At 41.0% G+C, this 19,960-nt stretch overlaps 1 protein-coding gene across 1 annotated transcript; it reads right to left on the bottom strand.

Annotated features, from left to right (window-relative positions):
* Positions 1-14,053: 14,053 nt before the first annotated feature.
* Positions 14,054-16,192, bottom strand: tpbgb (trophoblast glycoprotein b). The gene has a single exon (XM_023281147.3). The coding sequence runs from the start codon at positions 15,751-15,753 to the stop codon at positions 14,626-14,628; it is 1,128 nt and encodes a 375-aa protein (XP_023136915.1). The 5' UTR covers positions 15,754-16,192; the 3' UTR covers positions 14,054-14,625.
* Between the last annotated feature and the right edge of the window lie 3,768 nt (positions 16,193-19,960).

Raw genomic sequence — 19,960 nt, 5'->3', positions numbered from 1 at the left:
GCAAAGTAATGCATTATAACAAGATGATCGATGTTATTCACTTCACTTGTCAGTGGTCATAATGTTATGCCTGATCGGTGTATATTTTAACATGTTACTTCACATTATATTAAGGCAATCAGTGCTTTGCAGAACATTTTGAGTGTGCTGAAGACATACTAAGTTATAGGATCCTTAAGGACTTAATATAAAACTGCTTATTATTTTGTGTAAACTAAAAAGAATTTGTGTTCACATAGCTATTTCTGTTAGTGTGTTAATGTTAGCTTGGTAGTTAAAATGCTATAGCTAAAGTTACAACAGTTTGTGGTACTACATCCGAGCATAATATCACCTATAGTCTCATGTTTCAGGGCCCATAATATCTTTGGGTTATGCTGTTTCAACTGTACCCTCCTGAATCGTTCTGTCTGATGGAATAATCCCACATAAATACAATGTAAGCTGAGCTTTAACACAGTCATGCAAAGAGGAATAAGTACTTTTATTTCTAACCTCAGTGTACATAAACAAGATCAAGGGTGCAGGTTATCCAGTCTGGCTGCCTTATGTAAGGAACCATGAAAAATCAGATCATTTTCAGCAGCACAACAACTTTTCTGTGTGAGAGCTGAAGGAGCGTCCACTTTAACACCTCTTGTACCAACAGATTAATGGCAGGAACACAGCTTTCATATTCTGTGTGGACCTTGTTACACTGTTTCTTCAAGGCCTGCTGAGCTTTCCAATTTGGAGGGGAAAAAACAACATGTTTTTAAATAGGGGTTTTTGCACCACATGACCTTGTAACAGCATTGCAGGACAGCGTGATGGAGCTCCTCACGGCCGTCTCTGCTCCCGCTGGCTTGCTGCTGCGTTGCTGAGGTCATTACTCACTGTGACACCCTCCGCTGATCTACATCATATTACCAAGCGTTTAATATTGTTCCCCGCTGACCATGTGGCCTCACAAAGCAACCACCGAGAGGAGGCGGCACTAAATACATCATCACAATTGTTTAAGTGCTTCCCGCTGCAAATCCCTCTCGCTGCTGTGCTTCATCTGCAGAACCTTTTTACGTTTTTGCTTTGAAACTTTGGATGACATTCTGGTTGATTAGTTATTGATCATCTCCTCTAAAACCCTTGGGGGAAATGCACACACTATGCAAGCAAAATCTTTATATATTTTCCCTCCTGTGGTGTGAAATGGTCAAAGCTCAGCGTGACAAACAATGCTGTGCTACAGTACATCATACGTTGTTTTTCCACTCCTATTGTCCAGTTTTCTTCAACACCTCATACAGCAAAACTGGAAAGATAGTGCACACACAGAAACTGAATGCTGATTTTCCATCCAGACCTGAAGCTGCTGTGTTCCTCTGCTCGTCCCAAAGGTGATTCATTTCTCTCTCGGAGGTGCTACATGCCTGAGATTATATAAGAACCACTTCTGCTTTACCAGACGACAAAACAGTGTCACTAAGCTGTCACGCTTTATTTGGACGTGACGGTAAAAAATGAACACTTGGTAATGGTGCTGTGTTAAATGCAGAGATGAAACACACAGCATTTGTTGGTTACATATTTGCCACTTTGCCTTGTTTTTGAAACATCATTGTATTTGTTTTTAATTGATTTTATTCAGTTTTTTGTTACTTTTTATTTTGAATGTTGTTGTAATGCTTTTCTTGGCCGATGTAAAGCAGGCTTTGGATAGTGTCTGTTCAGAAATGTTAACATGTGCCTGTTGCTGAGGGCGACTGGATTTACAGAAAGAAAATCTGCAGTTTGATCCCTTGAGTCGCCCTTAAAGTCCAACTACAATAACCTCTAATGCTTAATAATGTTTTCTTCACGTTCTTTAACTTGAGCAAAAACTAAAATATAAAAGTGATAACTTGCGGTTTTTCAGGGAATTTTGTACCGAATTGTTTTTCGGTTGGGTTCAGTCACTTCCTTTAATCTTGCTGAACTAATTCAGATCATATCAAATCACAGTACAGTCAAAGAAAACAATCTCACCACAAGATCTATTTAGTGGTTACTTTAGAGCCTTTGATCAGATCACAAGAACGTCTACAGCATTATAATGAAACTGCAGACGTCCATATTTCCATGTTTCCAAGTACTTTTCTGAGGACAGTGTACTTTCTGTGTTCACAAGTACAGAAAGGTCTGCAAGTGACATCAATGTTGTTGACTCCTCGTGTCTATAGGAACCTACACTGCCTCTCTGCAGGTATCCATGTGTAGGCTGATATTTACATTACAAGGCCAGCAGTGTACATAAGCAGAATATAAAGATGCTGATCGACTGCACATGTATGGAACAAAGACCTCCATGCAAGCAGACACCAAAGTGGACTACAAAGTGGTATAAAGCCTTGATTATACTCCCATGCTGACAGAGGCGTAGTTGCTTTCTAGCCTGCTGGGTGGACACAGTAAGTCAGCATCTGTGTAGAGCAGTCGCTTTGTGGACACAAACTTCAAATGACATGGAAACATCCATAGAAGGGTCCTTGTGGACTCTCAGCCTTGAGATGATGACAAAATTTCCATCATGCAGACACTAGTGGACCCTCACATTCTCACAGATAGGGAATGTGTAACACTGACAAAAGCCTTACTTACACTCCCTCACATGGATGGCTGCAGAAACCATTAATCGTAGCTGTTGCTATTATAGTACTTTTTCTATTCTGCTTGGAGGACGTATACATGCACAGTGGATCGGCTCTAGATAAGAAAAGAGTTCTAAGTTGATTTTGTGACGTGATCTAAGGCATCATAGCACACTATACTGACCTTGTCGGTAGATTGTATTTTATAGCTGCTCTTTCTAACATCAAGAATTACCATTGAACCTTGGCTTTTTGGCCTCAGATGAAGTCTTTGAAGTGGTCAGAAAAAGAAGTATACTTTCAGTGACAGCTGGGGAAACTCTGTCTACTCATGAAGGTCATGTGATATGACTGAAAACTCCAGATGACTTTCTAAAGTGGATTTGGTGATGAGACATGGAGCCTTGGAGTCAAATGATGAGTAAATGGACTAAAACGCACTTAGAATGTAAATGAAAAGTTGGAAAAATGCCTCAAAAAGTAAATAATCCCAAACCAAACCACACAACTCAAATCTGTTTTAACTTTTACACTAGTGCACATGATTATTTTCACTTCATTCAAACTCAAAGTAAACTCCCTTTTACATTTTTCAGTAAACACATTCCAGACAAGAAAGAAATTGAAACACTTATCAGTGGATATAGTAGATTTTTAAATACAATAAATCTTACATCAAAAACTGCATAGCTGTCTACCAGATGTGCTACCTTTGACTTTTTATATGCAGTAATTAATGCTCCAATAATACACAGTATTTGCTAAGATTGTGGTTATACAGCTTAAGTGAAGTAGGGCAACTCAGAGCTATTTGGATCTGATAATGAACTAATATAAGCACATCGATGGTGTAACTGGGCTGTAGATCAACGTTACCAGGAAACCCGGGCATAAAGCAAGGTCCTGGTCAGGTTTCCAGACTATCAAGCCCAAACAGATGGTACAGCTTTTTCTGGTCAATTAAATATAGTTTTCTCTTGATTTCTACCTCGTTGATGTCAGTGTTCTCTGGAAAAGCAGCATTAATTCATCCAAGTGATAGTCTGACCACTAATACTCCTCTTTATGTAGGCAGGTATAGAACCACGTTCCAACCAAACATGAAAATGTAATAACTAGGATCCCACATTATACACTACCCGTCCAAAAAAAAAAAAAAAAAGTTGCACACTAATATTTCATTGGACCGCCTTTAGGTTTGAGAACAACACAAATTCACTGTGGCATCATTTCGATAAGCTTCTGCAATGTCACAGCATTTATTTCTGTCCACAGTTGCATTAATTTTCTACCAAGATCTTATACTGATGATGGGAGAGTAGAACCACTGCACAAAGTCTTCTCCAGCACATCCTAAAGATTCTCAGTGGGGCTGAGGTCTGGACTCTGTGGAGGACAATCCATCTCATGCTCCATGATCCACTCATTCTCAATGTGAGCCCCATGAATCCTGGCATCATCATTTTGGAACATGTCCATTCCATCAGGGAAGAAAAACTCCACTCATGTAAAGACCTGGTCATTCAGTATTTTCAGGTAGTCAGCTGACCTCATTCTTTGGGAACATAACGTTGCTGAACCTGACCAACCCCAGATCATAACTCTAACCCCCACAGGCTGGTAGACACTAGCCATGATGAATGAATCACTTCATCTGCCTCTCTTCTTACCCTGATACCCCCATCACTCTGGAACAGGATAAATCTGGACTCATCAGATCACATTTGTTCCTCCAAGATGATGGTTCTCCACTATCCTTCAGGTTTTAATGATGCGTTGGACAGTTCTTAACCTGATTTTAGTCGTTTCATCTCCTTAGTTGTTTTCTTTGCTTGATGCAGGGCAATAATTTGACCCTTCTGAGACAGATTAACATCCTTTCCATGACCACAGGATATGTCTTCCAACATGGTTGTTTCAGAAATGAGAAGCTCCTCACTGCATCAGCTAGAGTTAAAGAAGTTGTTGAAGCTGAAACGTCTTCATCACTGCAGTAATTATCCAATGGAAGGATCTTATCTATTTGCTTAGTTAAATCCAGGTGGCAATTTTTTTTTTTTTTTGGACAGGCAGTGTATGTTGTCAGCACACCTGCTAGGATATCAACTAATTTAAAAATACAATTCAGAATAAAAACAATTCAGCATCTGTTTAAGAGCAAAACAGTGCTTGATGGTTGAGCCCTGCACTAGAAACACATTCCTACACAATGAATCAGTCAAAGTAGTTTTGAAAGATAACAAAAAGGCTTCCCCTCATTACAGGTGTTACAAGAAGCAGGTCTGGATTCAAGTTTGAGTTCACAGGGAATGTATTGAAGGAAAACACCAAACTCCTTTTGAGACTGCCCATTGATCAGCGACGCTATCGAACGCAGAGAAATCAACACTAAAACCGTCCATGTGTGCCTGATAGACTGTTAGCTGCAGAGGCAACAACCGAGCGCTCATTCTGTTGGGTTCAGACTTTAAGTAACGAAACCCCCTCTGCAGATGTCTCGCACCGAAATTCATAAAACTGAATACAGCTCTGATGGAAGCAGACTTATTTTAGTGGAATCACCATCATATCATCCTCACTTATTGTTTTTCTCAGTTTTCTCTCAGACTAAACACCAGACTTAATTACTTCGCTGCACGGCTGCAATGAAAGAATTCTCCGAGACGCCACTGGCTGCTCATCTTCAACTCAAAGCATGCACCAGAGTTTCTGATCAACCAGGAAACAGGAACATTTAAATACTCACAGCCTGCTGATTATCAAGAACTTTCTGCTTTCTTTGATAGAGAAGTCTTGAAAAATGCAGATTTTGGGATGTTTTTTAAAAGGAATGAAATGACATATTTTTGAGATTATTAAATCTGTTCTCAGAAGTCTTCCAAGAGTAAAAGGTCACCCAGGAAAGGTCAGTATATTATTAACATTTTACATCCTCAACTATCACGCAGTTACTCAACATTCTGTAAAATCAAACCTCACATGACTCTCAGTGCTGGCAAATCTGCAGATAAAGGTCACTCTCTGTATGTATTTTGACATTTTACATGCATCATGTTAAGCTTTTCTTTTTTGTGTGGATGCTTCAGCAGTATTTGCCTCCTTACCTCCACCATCTCTGCATTCCAACCGCTTCTGTCCCTCAAGCACGTGTGGCAGATGCTGCGTGGCCGAACTCGCTCGGAGAGGCCGCGGCGCTGTCAGCTCAGATCCGTCTTCGTTTAGGAGGGCGCTTGTTCATTAAGCCCGGCGTGGCTCAACAGGAGGCAGGCTTCAACAACGCGCCGATGTACGGCTTCATAAATCCACATTAGAGAAGAACGAGGCATCTCATGCGGAGGGAGGCTGCGGTTTGGGCGGCAATGACAAACAGTCCAGGCCGTCGACGCTCAACATACACATAAAGACCTGACATAACCGTTATCTCACAGCCATCAGGAGCAATGGTGGTGATTTTGAGAATTCTGTTGTTAAAAATCTTTATCTTCAAAGCGTGCTCCACATTACTGCCATTTACATAGTCTGGCTTTTTTTTTCCGAGGGAAAGGTCAGTGGCTGGGGCAACTTGCCAGGTGTTTGTGGAACAGCAGACCAGTGTGGTGCGTTGAATGTAATTACGGCACTCTGGCAATCCCATAACCTGCCAGTCTGTCTCTCAACGCGAGGAAAGTGCACCGGTATATTAAATGTGGCTCAACAAACATGGTTGTGAGCAGGAACAGGGTCTAGAGATTGTCGTTTTCAGCCATCCAGACCAATTAGTTGACTCTTGGCCCTCTGAATGTCTATAATCGACCCTCCTTAAAAAATCTGGGTGGGATTTTTGACAGTGCTTTTAAATTTGACAAACAGATGAGTTCTGTTGTCAGAACTGGCTTCAGTTGAGACTGTTGGCCAAAGTGAAGCCCTATCTCTCCCACAGGCACTTTGAGAGAGTCATACATGCCTTTATCACATCTAGGGTAGACTACTGTGACTCTATGTCAGTCTTGATCAGATGTCTCTTCGTTGGCTCCAGTTGGTACAAAATGCTGCTGCCCGGCTTCTAACAGACAAAGAAACAGGAGCACATCACTCCACTTTGAGCCTCCCTCCACTGGCTTCCTGTCTGCTTCAGAATTGTTTTAAAGATCTTTTTTTGCTTGTTTTTAAGGTATTAAATGGATTGGCAGCTTCTTGTCTATCTGAGCTTTTACATGTCCATACTCCAGTTTTATCCCTGAGGTCAGCCAATCAGATGGTCCTTAAAGTTCCTAGATCCAGACTCAGAAACAGAGGCAACCGGGTCGGTTCTGGATCTGCACCCAGTCTGTGGACCCACTTACCTGTAGAAATTAGAACTACTTGGTGTCTTGATGCCTTCAAGTGCCCACTGAAGACATCTACACTACCGTTCAAAGGTTTGGGGTCACCCAGACAATTCCATGTTTTCCATGAAAACTCCCACTTTTATCCATGTGCTAACATAACTGCACAAGGGTTTTCTAATCATCAATGAGCCTTTCAACACCATTAGCCAACACAATGTAGCATTAGAACACAGGAGTGATGGTTGCTGGAAATGTTCCTCTGTACCCCTATGGAGATATTCCATTAAAAATCAGCTGTTTCCAGCTACAATAGTCATTTACCACATTAACAATGTCTACACTGGATTTGTCATTCATTTAATGTTATCTTCATTGAAAAAAAATGCTTTTCTTTCAAATGTAAGGACATTTCTGAGTGACCCCAAACTTTTGAACGGTAGTGTATGTACACTTTTAGCTTATCATACATGTATCCAACTGTATGTTCCTTGTTCTCCTCCCCCCTCTTCACCCCTCTATCCCTCTACCTCTCTACCTCTATCCCTCTATCTCTACCTCTATCCCTCTATCTCTACCTCTCTACCTCTTCTGTCCCTCTCAACCCGCCCGGCCAGCAGGCAGATGGGTCCCCCTACATAAAGACCCGGGTTCTGCTCGAGGTTTTTTCCCTGTTTTAGGGTGTTTTCCTTGCCAATGTCATACTGGGGCTGCTCTGGGGGTCAGGCATATGGGTTCTGTAAAGCGTCTTGAGACAATTTGACCTGTAATTGGCGCTATATAAATAAAATTGAAATTGAATTACTCTCTGGCTTTTAACTGTAGTTGAGTGTTGACACCTTTACATATGCATAAATAATTTTAAAAAATAATGTTGACTTGATTCTCTATGTATGTAATGTGGCAGGTGTTTTGACTGTACATTTGACAAGTTTCAGACTTGAATATATGATTTATTGCTATAAAAATTCATTTTGCAGTGCAGCTTTACAAATACACCACCCCAGTCTGTTGTCTTGGCAGGAGGCTGTACTGTGTCCAACTAGTTCACCGGGACTCACTGGAAACATCTCCAAAATGCTTTATTGAGGCCTCTTTGCATGTGTAATACTGCACGTGCATAATTAGCTAGCTACTGGTGTCTTAATTATACTCATCTCTTCTGCGATGGGCTTTTTCTTTTTGTTCCTTGAATTCATCCTGAAGACAGCAGCTTCTCCTCCGGGTGGCAAACTATAAGGAGCCGCCGCCTTAACGGCGAAAGTCGGGGAACAAAAACCTCCTGTGAGCTGTAAAGCCACAGACTACATGACAGATTGTAACATAATTGGCTGCAGGCGTACTCTCCGAGATGGTCTGTGATAAGTATCTCGCGTTCCAAAATTCACTTTTAGTGTTGCTGTAGACTTGCTGGGCTTCAGGAGGCAGACACAGAAATGACATTTTGCACTTAAAAGAAGCAACTTTGCAGGATATGAACCTGACTGGTGTAGCTCTGCTGGAGACACATTTTAGCTGCATCTTGCACTTTGCAGAAGTTATGAACAGAAGAAATCATAGAACTGTTTGTTTGAGATTGTACCGGAAAAATGGATCCTTTAACACTACAGTTCAAATGAAGCATATCAGTTAAGGCCTCCAGCTGACCATCACTATAATATCAGAGCATTCTAAAACAAAACTTTACTGAGAAATTTTTTAGGTTGCAAACATTATTTCTGATGGGTTGGGTTGACCTAATAACATTGGTAATTGCATCAACTTAATCTTGGGTGTAATTTAAACTCTATTTGCTTGGTTAAAAGTAAATTCAATCTTAATGAAATTTGCTGGATAAGTACATTTTTCTTAACCTTGAGGTCATTACTTCATTTCCCCTCCCCTACCTAACACTGAACCAGTTTGTTAAAAAATTTTCCAGTCTGTGTTTTAATTTTGTTGTTTAAATACACACTTAAATTTAATTGAAATTAAATGGGGGAAATTCTGTGAACAACTTGATTTTTATGAGTAATCAACCGAAAAAATTGTGTTTATGCTACTAATCGTGTAGTTTGTTGGAGGAACATAATTTTATTCAGAGTTGCCATAACTCAAAAAGATTGGTGCAAACTGTTGCATTAATGTGTTTTGTTGGGCCCAAACATTATTTTTTAGAGAGTTAATCCTCAGTATGTCAGGGCTCTTTTTCTAAATGTGAATGACAGTCACCAAATAACAAATGCTTCAACTAGAAAAGCACTCAGACAGCTGAGTACTCCACCAAGGCTGTTCATTCCCCATATGGTATAGTCAGAAATGCAGCATTTGTTTATTTATTAGTTATTGATGATCAGAAATCATGGCACAATAGAATGTGTCCATTTAATATAGGTGCACCCACAAACAAAATGACCTTGCTCTGAGTACAGGCGTGTGTTATGCATATGTACGTTATGTACAGATACCGAATCATGTGACCTAAATATGTAGCGGGCGGTGGGAATTGATGGGACTCAGAAACACCCCCACAATTTAATCAGTTGTTACTTGAATCATTTTCAAAGGATAAGTCCTACTATGTCCTCAGCGGTGGATTTGTAGTAGGATCACAATCATGTGATCATCAGCAGGCAGCTGACGTAGTGTTCACTTGTTGTCATGGTTACAGTGATGCCGTGCCGCTATCTGGCAATGCTACAAAAATCTTTAACAAATCCATGGATCCAGACTATAAGCAGCATCACTGCCAAAATCTAACCAGTTGATCCTTGTGTCATTTCTGATCTTCCCTGAAAATTTTATCCAAATCTGTTAGTCTGTTTTTGAGTAATGTTGCTAAAAGACAGGCAGACAGATGGACATACGTACGTCAATCGTCACATAAATCCGCCGTGTTCATGAATGGAGTAATGAAAGATCGAATCAGTCAAGTACACAGAGGTTTTGCTCTAAACCTTGGTGCTGAGACAAAAGGCATAACTTGGGTATCCATGCTATATTCGGGCCTCTACAGGCTGACTAAAACCCTGTCTGAATCCCAGAGCTCCCAGTATCTGCAACAAAGCCCCTATTTACTAACCAGAACAAACACGAGTCCTTCTCCTGTCTGGAAATGAGCTTTAGCCCCTAACAGATGACTGAGGAAGTCTGGGAAGCTGCCTGAGACTCGCTGCCTCCTTTCTGCACCTCAGTTAACACCGCAAGTCAACGACTCGCTATTTAAACGCTCTGAAACCAGCGTTAACAAGCACGAAGGGTCTGCTGAGCAAACCGGAGAAGGGAGCAGAGGACTCTCTTCTCCCATCTGTTTTATTCTTCCTCCCCTTCAGCCATTCACTCTCTCACTTGCTTTTTTTCACTGTAATTACACCTGCTCTGCCAAGCGTAGCTCGAGGCGTGGCTGGGCAAAATCACTTGTTAATATGAATGTGCAGAGTGTGTGAGGAGGAGGAGGCCTGCTCACTGATGGTCTCTGTGGAAACATTAGGTTGTAAGCAACCTGCACCTGTACGTCCCTCCTGGGACCAAGAGGTAAGGAAGCTCCACTTTGGGGAATAATGTGTGTGTGAAGTGAGACCATCCATTTTCAAAATCAGCCTGCAACAATTACAGATCCGTAGTGAGGAAATAAGAGCTTCTAACTAGAACATTTCTTTGGCTTTGGATTATTTATTTGAGGACAGAAGGTTGGGTTATCTGAACAGCAGAAACACGTCTTGAAACCACAGAGAATGATGAAAATGTGTGGCATTTTACAGACAAAAGCACACTCCATCTTATCTCAAGTCTGGCAGTGTTGCTTTTGAACACATGTCTCCCAGATTCAAAGATTTCCAGGCGTGAAGTGTAGAAAAGGAAAAAAAAAACTACTGAAGGTGTGACGACACGTCTTTGGCTGAGCAGCTGCTGTGTTTGTCAGGAGACATCCAGAGCATTAACACCAGCCGGAGCACCAGACCAGACAGATAGTGTTGCACATGGCTTCCCCTTCTGATGTCAAACCAGCCTAATCAGACACATCCAGAGACAGTCGCAATTATGGCAGCAGCTGATGACAAAAAATAACACTGAAACACACAGATATGCCACGAAGCCTGACCGAGCTGCCGGTAGATACGAGCCTGGCAAGCTGCGAAGGGAAATCTGTGCACGAGCCACGCTGTTGTACTGCAAATTACACACAGCTGCAGGCTATGAGAGGCCAGTTGTTAGAGATGTTCTGTATTTGTGAGGGAGAGACGGAGGACGAGGGAAATTATTATCTCGAGGTGTTGCTCAAAAGGCCAAGGAAGTTCACAGTCATTCCTGCACGCAGACACAACAGACATCATTAATTTAGACTGCTAGACAGCAACATGAATGGTGCACCCTTCAAAGGAAAACCACACATTAATTATTAATCCTTACTACACTGGACAGCATGGAAAAACAGCAGTTGACAGTTGGGTATACACACTAATGGAAGGCGCTTTTTTCCCTAAGAATGCTAGTTCCCCTAAAACAGGGTTACATGAAAGGCAAAGCCGCTTGAGCTCATTTCCATAATACCTCTGCGTGCCCCCATGAGAATCTCGGGTTCAGTTTGCTTTCATTTGCATGAGCCACGCTACGGCACACAGTCTTTTCCAGGTTTTTGCAGCCGGGGCAGATTGAAATGTTTACAGTGTTTATGCTGGAGTCCATCGGTAGGGCTGCTGAGATGGGAAACATGCCCACTGGCTGCAGCTCACAGACTATTTTGGGGGATATTCGCAGTGGAACCAAGGATTTCTATCAGATTCACAGCAGGAAGCAAATTGGACAGAAGATAGGAGCTGGCTACTATCACCACCTATAGACCTGCCGATAGAAGCTCATTTAAATTCTGAACATAGATATTCAGTTTCAGAATTTGACTTTAGTGATTTTACATATCAAGTTCACCAGAAGTTTCCACCTTAAAATCTTCATGTTATTACAGTATTATATTTTCTTTTTAAAGGCTTCCATATATGTGGAGAGATCCTGAATATTAGAGCCACTGGGACACTACTTCGCACTTTTACACTTTTTCATTTAAACTATTGAGGCAGTTCAGTTTCATTACGTTGCTTAGACACTTTTGGGGTACTGTATACAGGCTTCTAGCAGCTTTAACACTATTTTTGGTTATTTGTGGCAAATACAGCCACTCAAGGGGGAAAAACACATTAAAACTAAGTTTTGTGAGTATCTCTGCAGTTTGGGAGCCATAGGTGTTTTAATCTGGCAGAAACTGCTCTCTCTAGAAAGAAAATGTCACATTTTGCATATTTTCACAAAGAAAAAATTTAAGTGGGACACAATGTATAAAAATGCCAAAACATTTCCCATTAAAAACACAATCCGATGCATGAATAATGTAAAATTAAAGATGCATTATTGTTCTGTTTTTAATGAATTAATGAAATCTGTTACAAAATGATCCTTTAATGGCAAAAACAACCTGCTTATTAAAGGCTGGGTTCCACATAAATGCGTTCTAATTGACACTTCTCACCTACAAACTAACATTTTTAAAAGTGTAAAAGGTTTTGGGCAATAAAATATGGAGGGAAAAACATTTTGTTATGAGATTTCTTTAACTAGCTCTGATCTTTTTGTGTGGTGCTCTTCTTCCCAGTGTGTGTTCAGGTTCTCCAGCCTGGTCTTCTATAGGTGCAAGTAAATCAAGAGAATTTTTTCAGAAATAAATGGTAAAATAATGTGTGCCAGTTTTTGCTGACTGAAGCTATGGCAGCTGATGTAATGCAGCGGTGTGCATTGCAGCACCTTTGTTTCCAGGCAGAACTCTTGCATCACCACAAGTCACTGGAAAATAATTATTATATTTCTCATTTAAAATATCTGCTGACTACACAGAACACATACCCAAACAAGAAAAGCATTCAGAGAGCAGTACTCCTCCAAGACTGCTCAGTCGTTGTATGATATCTGACAGATAAGTCCTGATAAGTCCTCAGCAGTGGATTTGTAGTAGGATCACAATCATGTGATCATCAGCAGGCAGCTGATGGAGTGTTCACTTGTTGTCATGGTTACAGTGACGCCGTGCTGCTATCTGGCAATGATACAAAAATCTTTAACAAATCCATGGATCCAGACTATAAGCCGCATCACTGCCAAAATCTAATCATCTTGGTCCTTGTGTTATTTTTGACCTTCCCTGAAAATTTCACTCAAATCTGTTAGTCTGTTTTTGAGTAATGTTGCTGACAGACAGACAGACAGACAGACAGACAGACAGGCAGACAGACAGACGGATAAACTAACGCCGATCGTCACATAAGTCCACCCTGTTCTTTGGCAGAGTAATTATACAGATTCTCTACATTAAACATATTTTATTCATACAGCTGTGAAGAAAGACCTAAATGGGTGATCTGAAGGTTATTCTACCTTACAGTGTAAAATTTGGACTCATATTCCAAGCCTCAAATGCAAATAACAAATGTACTCATTTTGACAAATTAAAAATGGACACATCTCTAATTTTGACATTATTAATACACCTGTTTGTGTTCTTTGTTCGACTATTTCTTTGTCGTACTACGTGCCCAACATTTGATTTTGATTTATTTTCTAAATCTGTGAATTTGGCATTCTGGAGGCCCGTTTACGCCATATTGAACCCCCCATGGTGTTGAGACTGCACAAGCTGGTTTTACAGCAGGAAGATGAATATGACTTGAAAAGATATTAGAGCTACTGAACAATGCATGGTATTTTTCCTAAATAATTCCCTCATGGCTCTAATATTTAAGATTTCTTGATCACACAGATTCATGTTTCACGACAAAAAGGAACAAAATAATGCAATGAAATGTGATGTTTAAGAAACAAGTTGCATTGCCATGGAGTCGCTCTTCACTTCTCACTGCAGCATCTGGCTTGTTAATGAAAATAGCACTTTAACTGTTGCCGTGGAGATACTACAAGTGCCTGCAACATGGCAAAAGTGCAGGCGTTTCACACATTGCTGAACTATCCGACAGCTCAACTGAGATTTAGTGTTTGTCGTATGGTTGGTTCTGGCTGTGGCCCTGCTTCGGGAATGAGTGTGTGTGACCCTGAACTCCTCTGTCGAAGCCTTTTGGATCACAATCCTCAGTCTTAAGATTAAAGGCCCTCAGTCGAGACACGTACCAGCAATCCAGAGGCATTTTATTTTGCTGAATATCTTCACAGAAAAAGAAGAGCAATCACATCCACCTACTAAAATCCAAAAACTATGCAATGTGCACTATAATCATTCAAAAAAAGGCATATTTTAGATCACGTATTTAAAAAAAACAAACTCAAGCAGTATAACATTTCTCTGCAGCAGAGGCATAATGAGAAGAATGCAATGATTTAAATCATTTAAAAGTCAACACACTCCATCCGTTTATCCTTTAGGAACAGTAAAAATAGAACATATCGCTCTTTGCAACTCTCCAAAACCCTCTTTGTCACGATTCATTGTCCATGCAATGTTACACGGAGGAAACGCAGCTGACACCACAGCTGCCAGGTACTCATACAGGACATGCAGCGGTGGCTGAGCGGGAAGTTGTGAGAGGGTTTAATTAGGAGTCCTGACAGGTGTAAAATCTGAATAATACCATAAACAGAAGGGGAGGAAGGGGGAGGGAGGGAGACTTTCATGCAAATCTTAATAGTATAAAGTCATTTAATATCTCACAGCAAGGTCCCAGACTGAGTCCCATCCTGCCTCACACATCCGAGTTGATGCTCAGGTTGGCCAAGCGGGGGTCAGAGTTTATCTCATACCTATAATGGTACCCCTCCATGTGGTCCCTACAAGCATCCCGGATGTTGTACATCCACCGCTTGATGCCTTTCCTGTTCAGGTAGAGCACCAGCAGGAATATGACACCGATCAGGGCCAACACCAGTCCCAGGAAAACGTATGAAGTCTCCAGTACTCCCTCCATTTCACTGGAACACTTCAGCTGCGACAGCTCCACCTGCAGGAGCTGGTGCTGTTTCAGGGCCTCCGGGTCGGCACAGGTCAAGTTCTGCACGTCGACCACCTGAGTGGAGTTTTTGAGCCACATCAGCATGTCATCGATGAAGCAGTCGCAGCGCCACGGGTTCCCCGCCAGCCGGATGTGGAGGCCGGGCTTGAGGCTGAGCTCGGCCAGCGTGGTGGTGGGCAGATCCCTCAGGCTGTTGTCCCTCAGGTCCAGGTCACGCAGCGGGGGCACCTTCAGGGTCCCGTTCTGGATGGTGATGATGGAGCTGTTCTGCAGGCTGAGGCTCACCAGGCTGGAGAGGCTGCCAAATATGTCTGGAAGAAGCACAAGGTCATTGCTGGACAGGTCCAAGGCTGTCAGCTGGAGGAGGCTCCCACTGCGGAGGAAATTCAGGACCACATCTATGTAGGTATGATTGTGAAACGACCTGCTTAGGTTCAGGAGCTGCAGTTTGTTGTCATCGGGGAAAGCTCTTTCACTGAAACTCTGGATTCTGTTGTTGCTCAAGTCCAGCCGCAAGAGGTTTGGCAAGTTGTCAAATACCATTTCTTCCACGTACTCCATCCCGTTCCCACCGAGATAGAGATCAGTTAACTGGTCCAGGCGGGTTGGGAAAGAGGCCACACTAATGTTGGAAATGTTGTTTCCTGTGACGAACAAGAATTTGGTATTGGCCGGTATGGAATGCGGAATCGCGTCCAAGTCCTGGTTTTGGCATTTCACAGTTTGTAAGGAGCACACGCATCGGTCCGGACAGCCGTGACAGGACAGCACGATGGCCAAGAAGAGGAAAAGTACATGCATCACACCGGACTTGTGTAGTCTCCCTCGGATTTCTCCGCACGACGTGTTCAACAGGCGCATCTTGGATTTCTAACAAATCAGTGTGCGCAGACCGTGCGTAAAGCTTCCCAAAATCCAGGCCAGTCGCCGCCTTCTTCTTCGTCTGCGGGTGAACAAAGGGAAAGTTTTCTAACACAGCTTCTCACCTTTATCCTTTCGTAAACTCCTCCCAACTTTACGCAGCTAACCCCCACACCATCCTGCTTTAGGATGAGTCTACATTTCCATGTAAACTTGTGCGCTCCTCTTCGTTTGTTGTCGAGCTTTTCAGGAAAGAAAAGCTTTAATTCGTTTAAAATATATATATATATATTTGTCCAGTCCTAGACAAAATACGAAATTGTCTGGACTCAGGCTGTTGGTTAGAGCTCCGTTTCTCCCAAAGGTGCCGTGCATCAATCTACAGTATGACTTCCAGCTTGCCGCTCTCAGATCTTTGGGAGTCAGAAAGAAAAGACAAACCGGAGCAGCAGCGCAGCGCAGACCACAGCAAGGAGGGAGCGTACCATTATCCAGCAGCACGGGGGTGGACAGAAAACTCACACAGGTTTCCTTTAGGCTTCTAGTGACATTTACCACATTTAATACATCTCTGGCGTGTTTTTTTTATGGAATGAATCTTAACCTGACGACAAAACATCCAATATTAGAAAACTGTAATAAGTTTTCCCGAAATGTTCTGTAACGTAGCAGCGCAGCTATAAAGGAGATTAAACAGGACACTGACACTGTTTATAGTGTAGACTTATACAGTCTGTGGTTCACAGCCAGTATTCAGTGTTACTGCTGAACCTCAGAACTTTCAGTTGTATATTTTAACAGTAAGCATCCTGATTTAGAACAAAAGTGGTGGCAGTTTATTTAATGATAAACAGCAATCTAAATACTAGCTCTAAACAATGTTCCTAGCCTTTCTTTATATCTTAAAATACTAAAAAAATCTCCTTTGCCTGGGCAGATTTTAGATTTTAGAAGAAAAACAAATGCAAAAAACTGTGGCAGTCAACCTACCACTGTAAAATAAAGAGGAACCACATAGAAACGACTCATAGCAGCACGTAAATCTGAACTCTGTAAGTATTAGTAATCTGTCAATTTAAAAGCAAGTATAAAATGATATACTAACACATCAGTTTGCAGTGGTATTGTGTATTTTATTCTGTTTACATAAACAGTAAATGACAATCACACTACAAGAAAAAAATAGGAATGGGAACTGAAATAAAGATAAGATATTAAAGGAGCAGTTCGATCATAAGTTAATTTATACATTAACGGCTGAAAGACAATAACAGCAGCTGTAAGAGTAAATAAAGACTCATTTATGTTTTGCACCTTAAAAATTTCGATTAAACAGATAAATTGAAATGAATATTTTTGCATTAACTGTTCCATTTTAAGTGTCCCACTCAGCCAGAAAATTATACATCCACAGAAGATAGTGACAAATGGATTTTACGATCATAACTTCTTTTAAAGTCATTTCCACAGTTTGATTTCACTGTAAGAGCATCAATGAAGGACATTTTATATGGAAAAAATCATCAGACTGTTATGGTCTAAAAAGAGATTTTCTCACCGAACAGAAATACACCACGAATACAATATCCATCCATCCATCCATCCATCCATCCGTCCATCCATCTATTATCTATACACCGCTTAATCCTCATCAGGGTCACGGGGGGCTGGAGTCTATCCCAGTTGACTGAGGGTGAAGGCAGAGGACACCTGGACACGTAACAGTCTATCACAGGACTACACATAGAGACACACAATCACACTCACATTCACACCTACAGACAATTTAGAATCACCAGTGAACCTCAGCATGTTTCTGGACTGTGGGAGGAAGCTGGAGAACCTGGAGAAAACACACACATGTACAGGAGAACATGGAGACTCCATGCAGAAAGATCCCAGGAAGGCTGGGACACGAACCGGGGATCTTCTAGCTGTGAGGCGAAAGTGTTAACCACTAAGCCACTGCATAGGAATATAATACCTTTACGCATTGTTGTTTAGCAATGAAATTGATTTGTTTTGGGGGCATTCCTGTGGGTAAACCATTTTGAGCTATAGTCTTATCAGATGATGCGATATTCAGTCCAGTTGAGCACAAACTGCATTTGACAAGTCATGGTCCCAGTGGGAAATATTCAGAGCGTAGAGGAACAGAGAAGCAAAAAGAAAAATGTTAAAGGAAACACATTAATCATTTATGCCACTGATAGTGTCTAAACCTATATTTACTGCTATTTATTTAGAGAAGTCACAATCCCCTTTATGGTACTTTATATTACAGAGTGACTATACCATTAATATCACTAAAAATACTGTCAAGATTTATTGCATGTCAACAAAATACAGAATGACATCGACAACAAACTCAAATAATAGCAAAACTAACAAATAAACATAACTTGTAATCCTTTGGATGACTCAGGAACAACAATCATGTTCGTGGGTCAGTATGACCCAGGGCGTGTTTAATTGTCCAAAAGTGTCAGAAACCAAAAAATCCCCAAAGCATTGCATATACCTCATTGTTAACTCCATTAGTAACCATTTGTATCGATATTAGGTGCAATGGTGTTCTTTATCTCTCACAGATCATGGTTCAATGAGGATAATTCACTCAATTTTCATTAAAAAATGCATTTTAAAACATTTTAATGTACACTGGAATGGTGTACATATACAATAGTTTTACATTACATTAATTTTTTAAAATTAATTTTATATTTTTAATTTTTTTCTTTTTGTGGAGTGGTGTCGATAAATTAACACGAGACACCTCTCTTGCTTAGGGTCAAATTGACCTGCTGACTCAAAATCAAGACAAATGAGTCATGAGGATTTGTCTCCAGAGACATTGTGGCACAAAATATAGCCCTGCCTGTCTCTGCATCCCACAGACTGGCTGCTGATTCATCCTTTGACTTACCCCTGAATATGCATGTAAATTCATTTTATCCAGCTCCTTCCACTTCTCCCCCAAAACACACCTTCCGCCTAGATTAATCATTTTGAGAATGATTTTCTGTATTGAGTTGGGCATGAGGCTGCACCATGGCTCAGTGGTTAACACCATCGCCTCACAGCTAGAAGATCCCCGGTTCATGTCCCGGCCTTCCTGGGATCTTTCTGCTTGGAGTCTCCATGTTCTCCTGTACATGCTTGGGTTTTCTCCAGGTTCTCCAGCTTCCTCCCACAGTCCAGAAACATGCTGAGGTTAACTGATGATTCTAGATTGTCTGTAGGTGTGAATGTGAGTATGATTCTTTGTCTCTATGTGTAGCCCTGTGATAGACTGTTACCTGTCCAGGTGTCTCCTGCCTTCACCCTCAGTCAGCTGGGACAGACTCCAGCCCCCCGTGACCCTGATGAGGATTAAGCGGCATATAGATAATGGATGGATGGAGTTGGGCATCACCAGCTCAACAGCTGACTTGATGCCAGTCACATGAGTCACATTCATCCTGTGGGCCCTGGTACTGTCTTAATGATGTTTTCTGCAGACAGTTTTGTCTGACGTATGTTCATATGTGAAATGAACCATTTTCATTTTATATGTTGAATGCACTTATTAAGATTAGCAGAGGAAGTTTTATAAAGAGGTTTTATTTTAAAAAAATACTTTTACTTTTTTTTTTTTAGATTTTTAAACTTTAAAATGAGTCAGTTTGACCTGCAACATAACAGGAAAAAGATTTCAGATAAAAGTTTAAACACATTTCTAAAGAACTCACAAGCTCAATAGCTTTTCATGCAAACACTCTGTGAAATACAGAATGCTGATGGAGTGTTATTTTTCTTCCCATATTTATACTATTTTGTATAAATATAGTGTTTGATATGCATTTTTTTTAAATGTGTGGCTAAATTTCATTATACACTGTATAATGACAATAAAGCGTATTCTATATTCTATTCTATTAAACACCATTAATCATGAGATAACTGTTCAGGTTATATATCAGACTATTAGTAATATAACAATGATTTTCAACAGTGTCTGTAATGCCTCACCATAATAGTTCAGTAATATCATTTCAAAAAACAAAGATTTGGTCAGTAGAAATGTTTCTTTTTGTACATTTGCTTTTGAGAAATGACATGAGTGGTGACCTTGTAGTGGAAACATTGTCTGCTGGATTATGTAGGATTATACCGCTGAGAAGAAAAACCGAGGCCGTGTTCACGCTTGAATGGTGAGAGAGGGCAT

Source organism: Amphiprion ocellaris, chromosome 9 (genome assembly GCF_022539595.1).
Source record: "Amphiprion ocellaris isolate individual 3 ecotype Okinawa chromosome 9, ASM2253959v1, whole genome shotgun sequence".
Lineage (NCBI taxonomy): Eukaryota > Metazoa > Chordata > Actinopteri > Pomacentridae > Amphiprion > Amphiprion ocellaris.
Note: the sequence above shows the minus strand (reverse complement) of the source record. Positions and strands in the feature narration are given on the sequence as shown.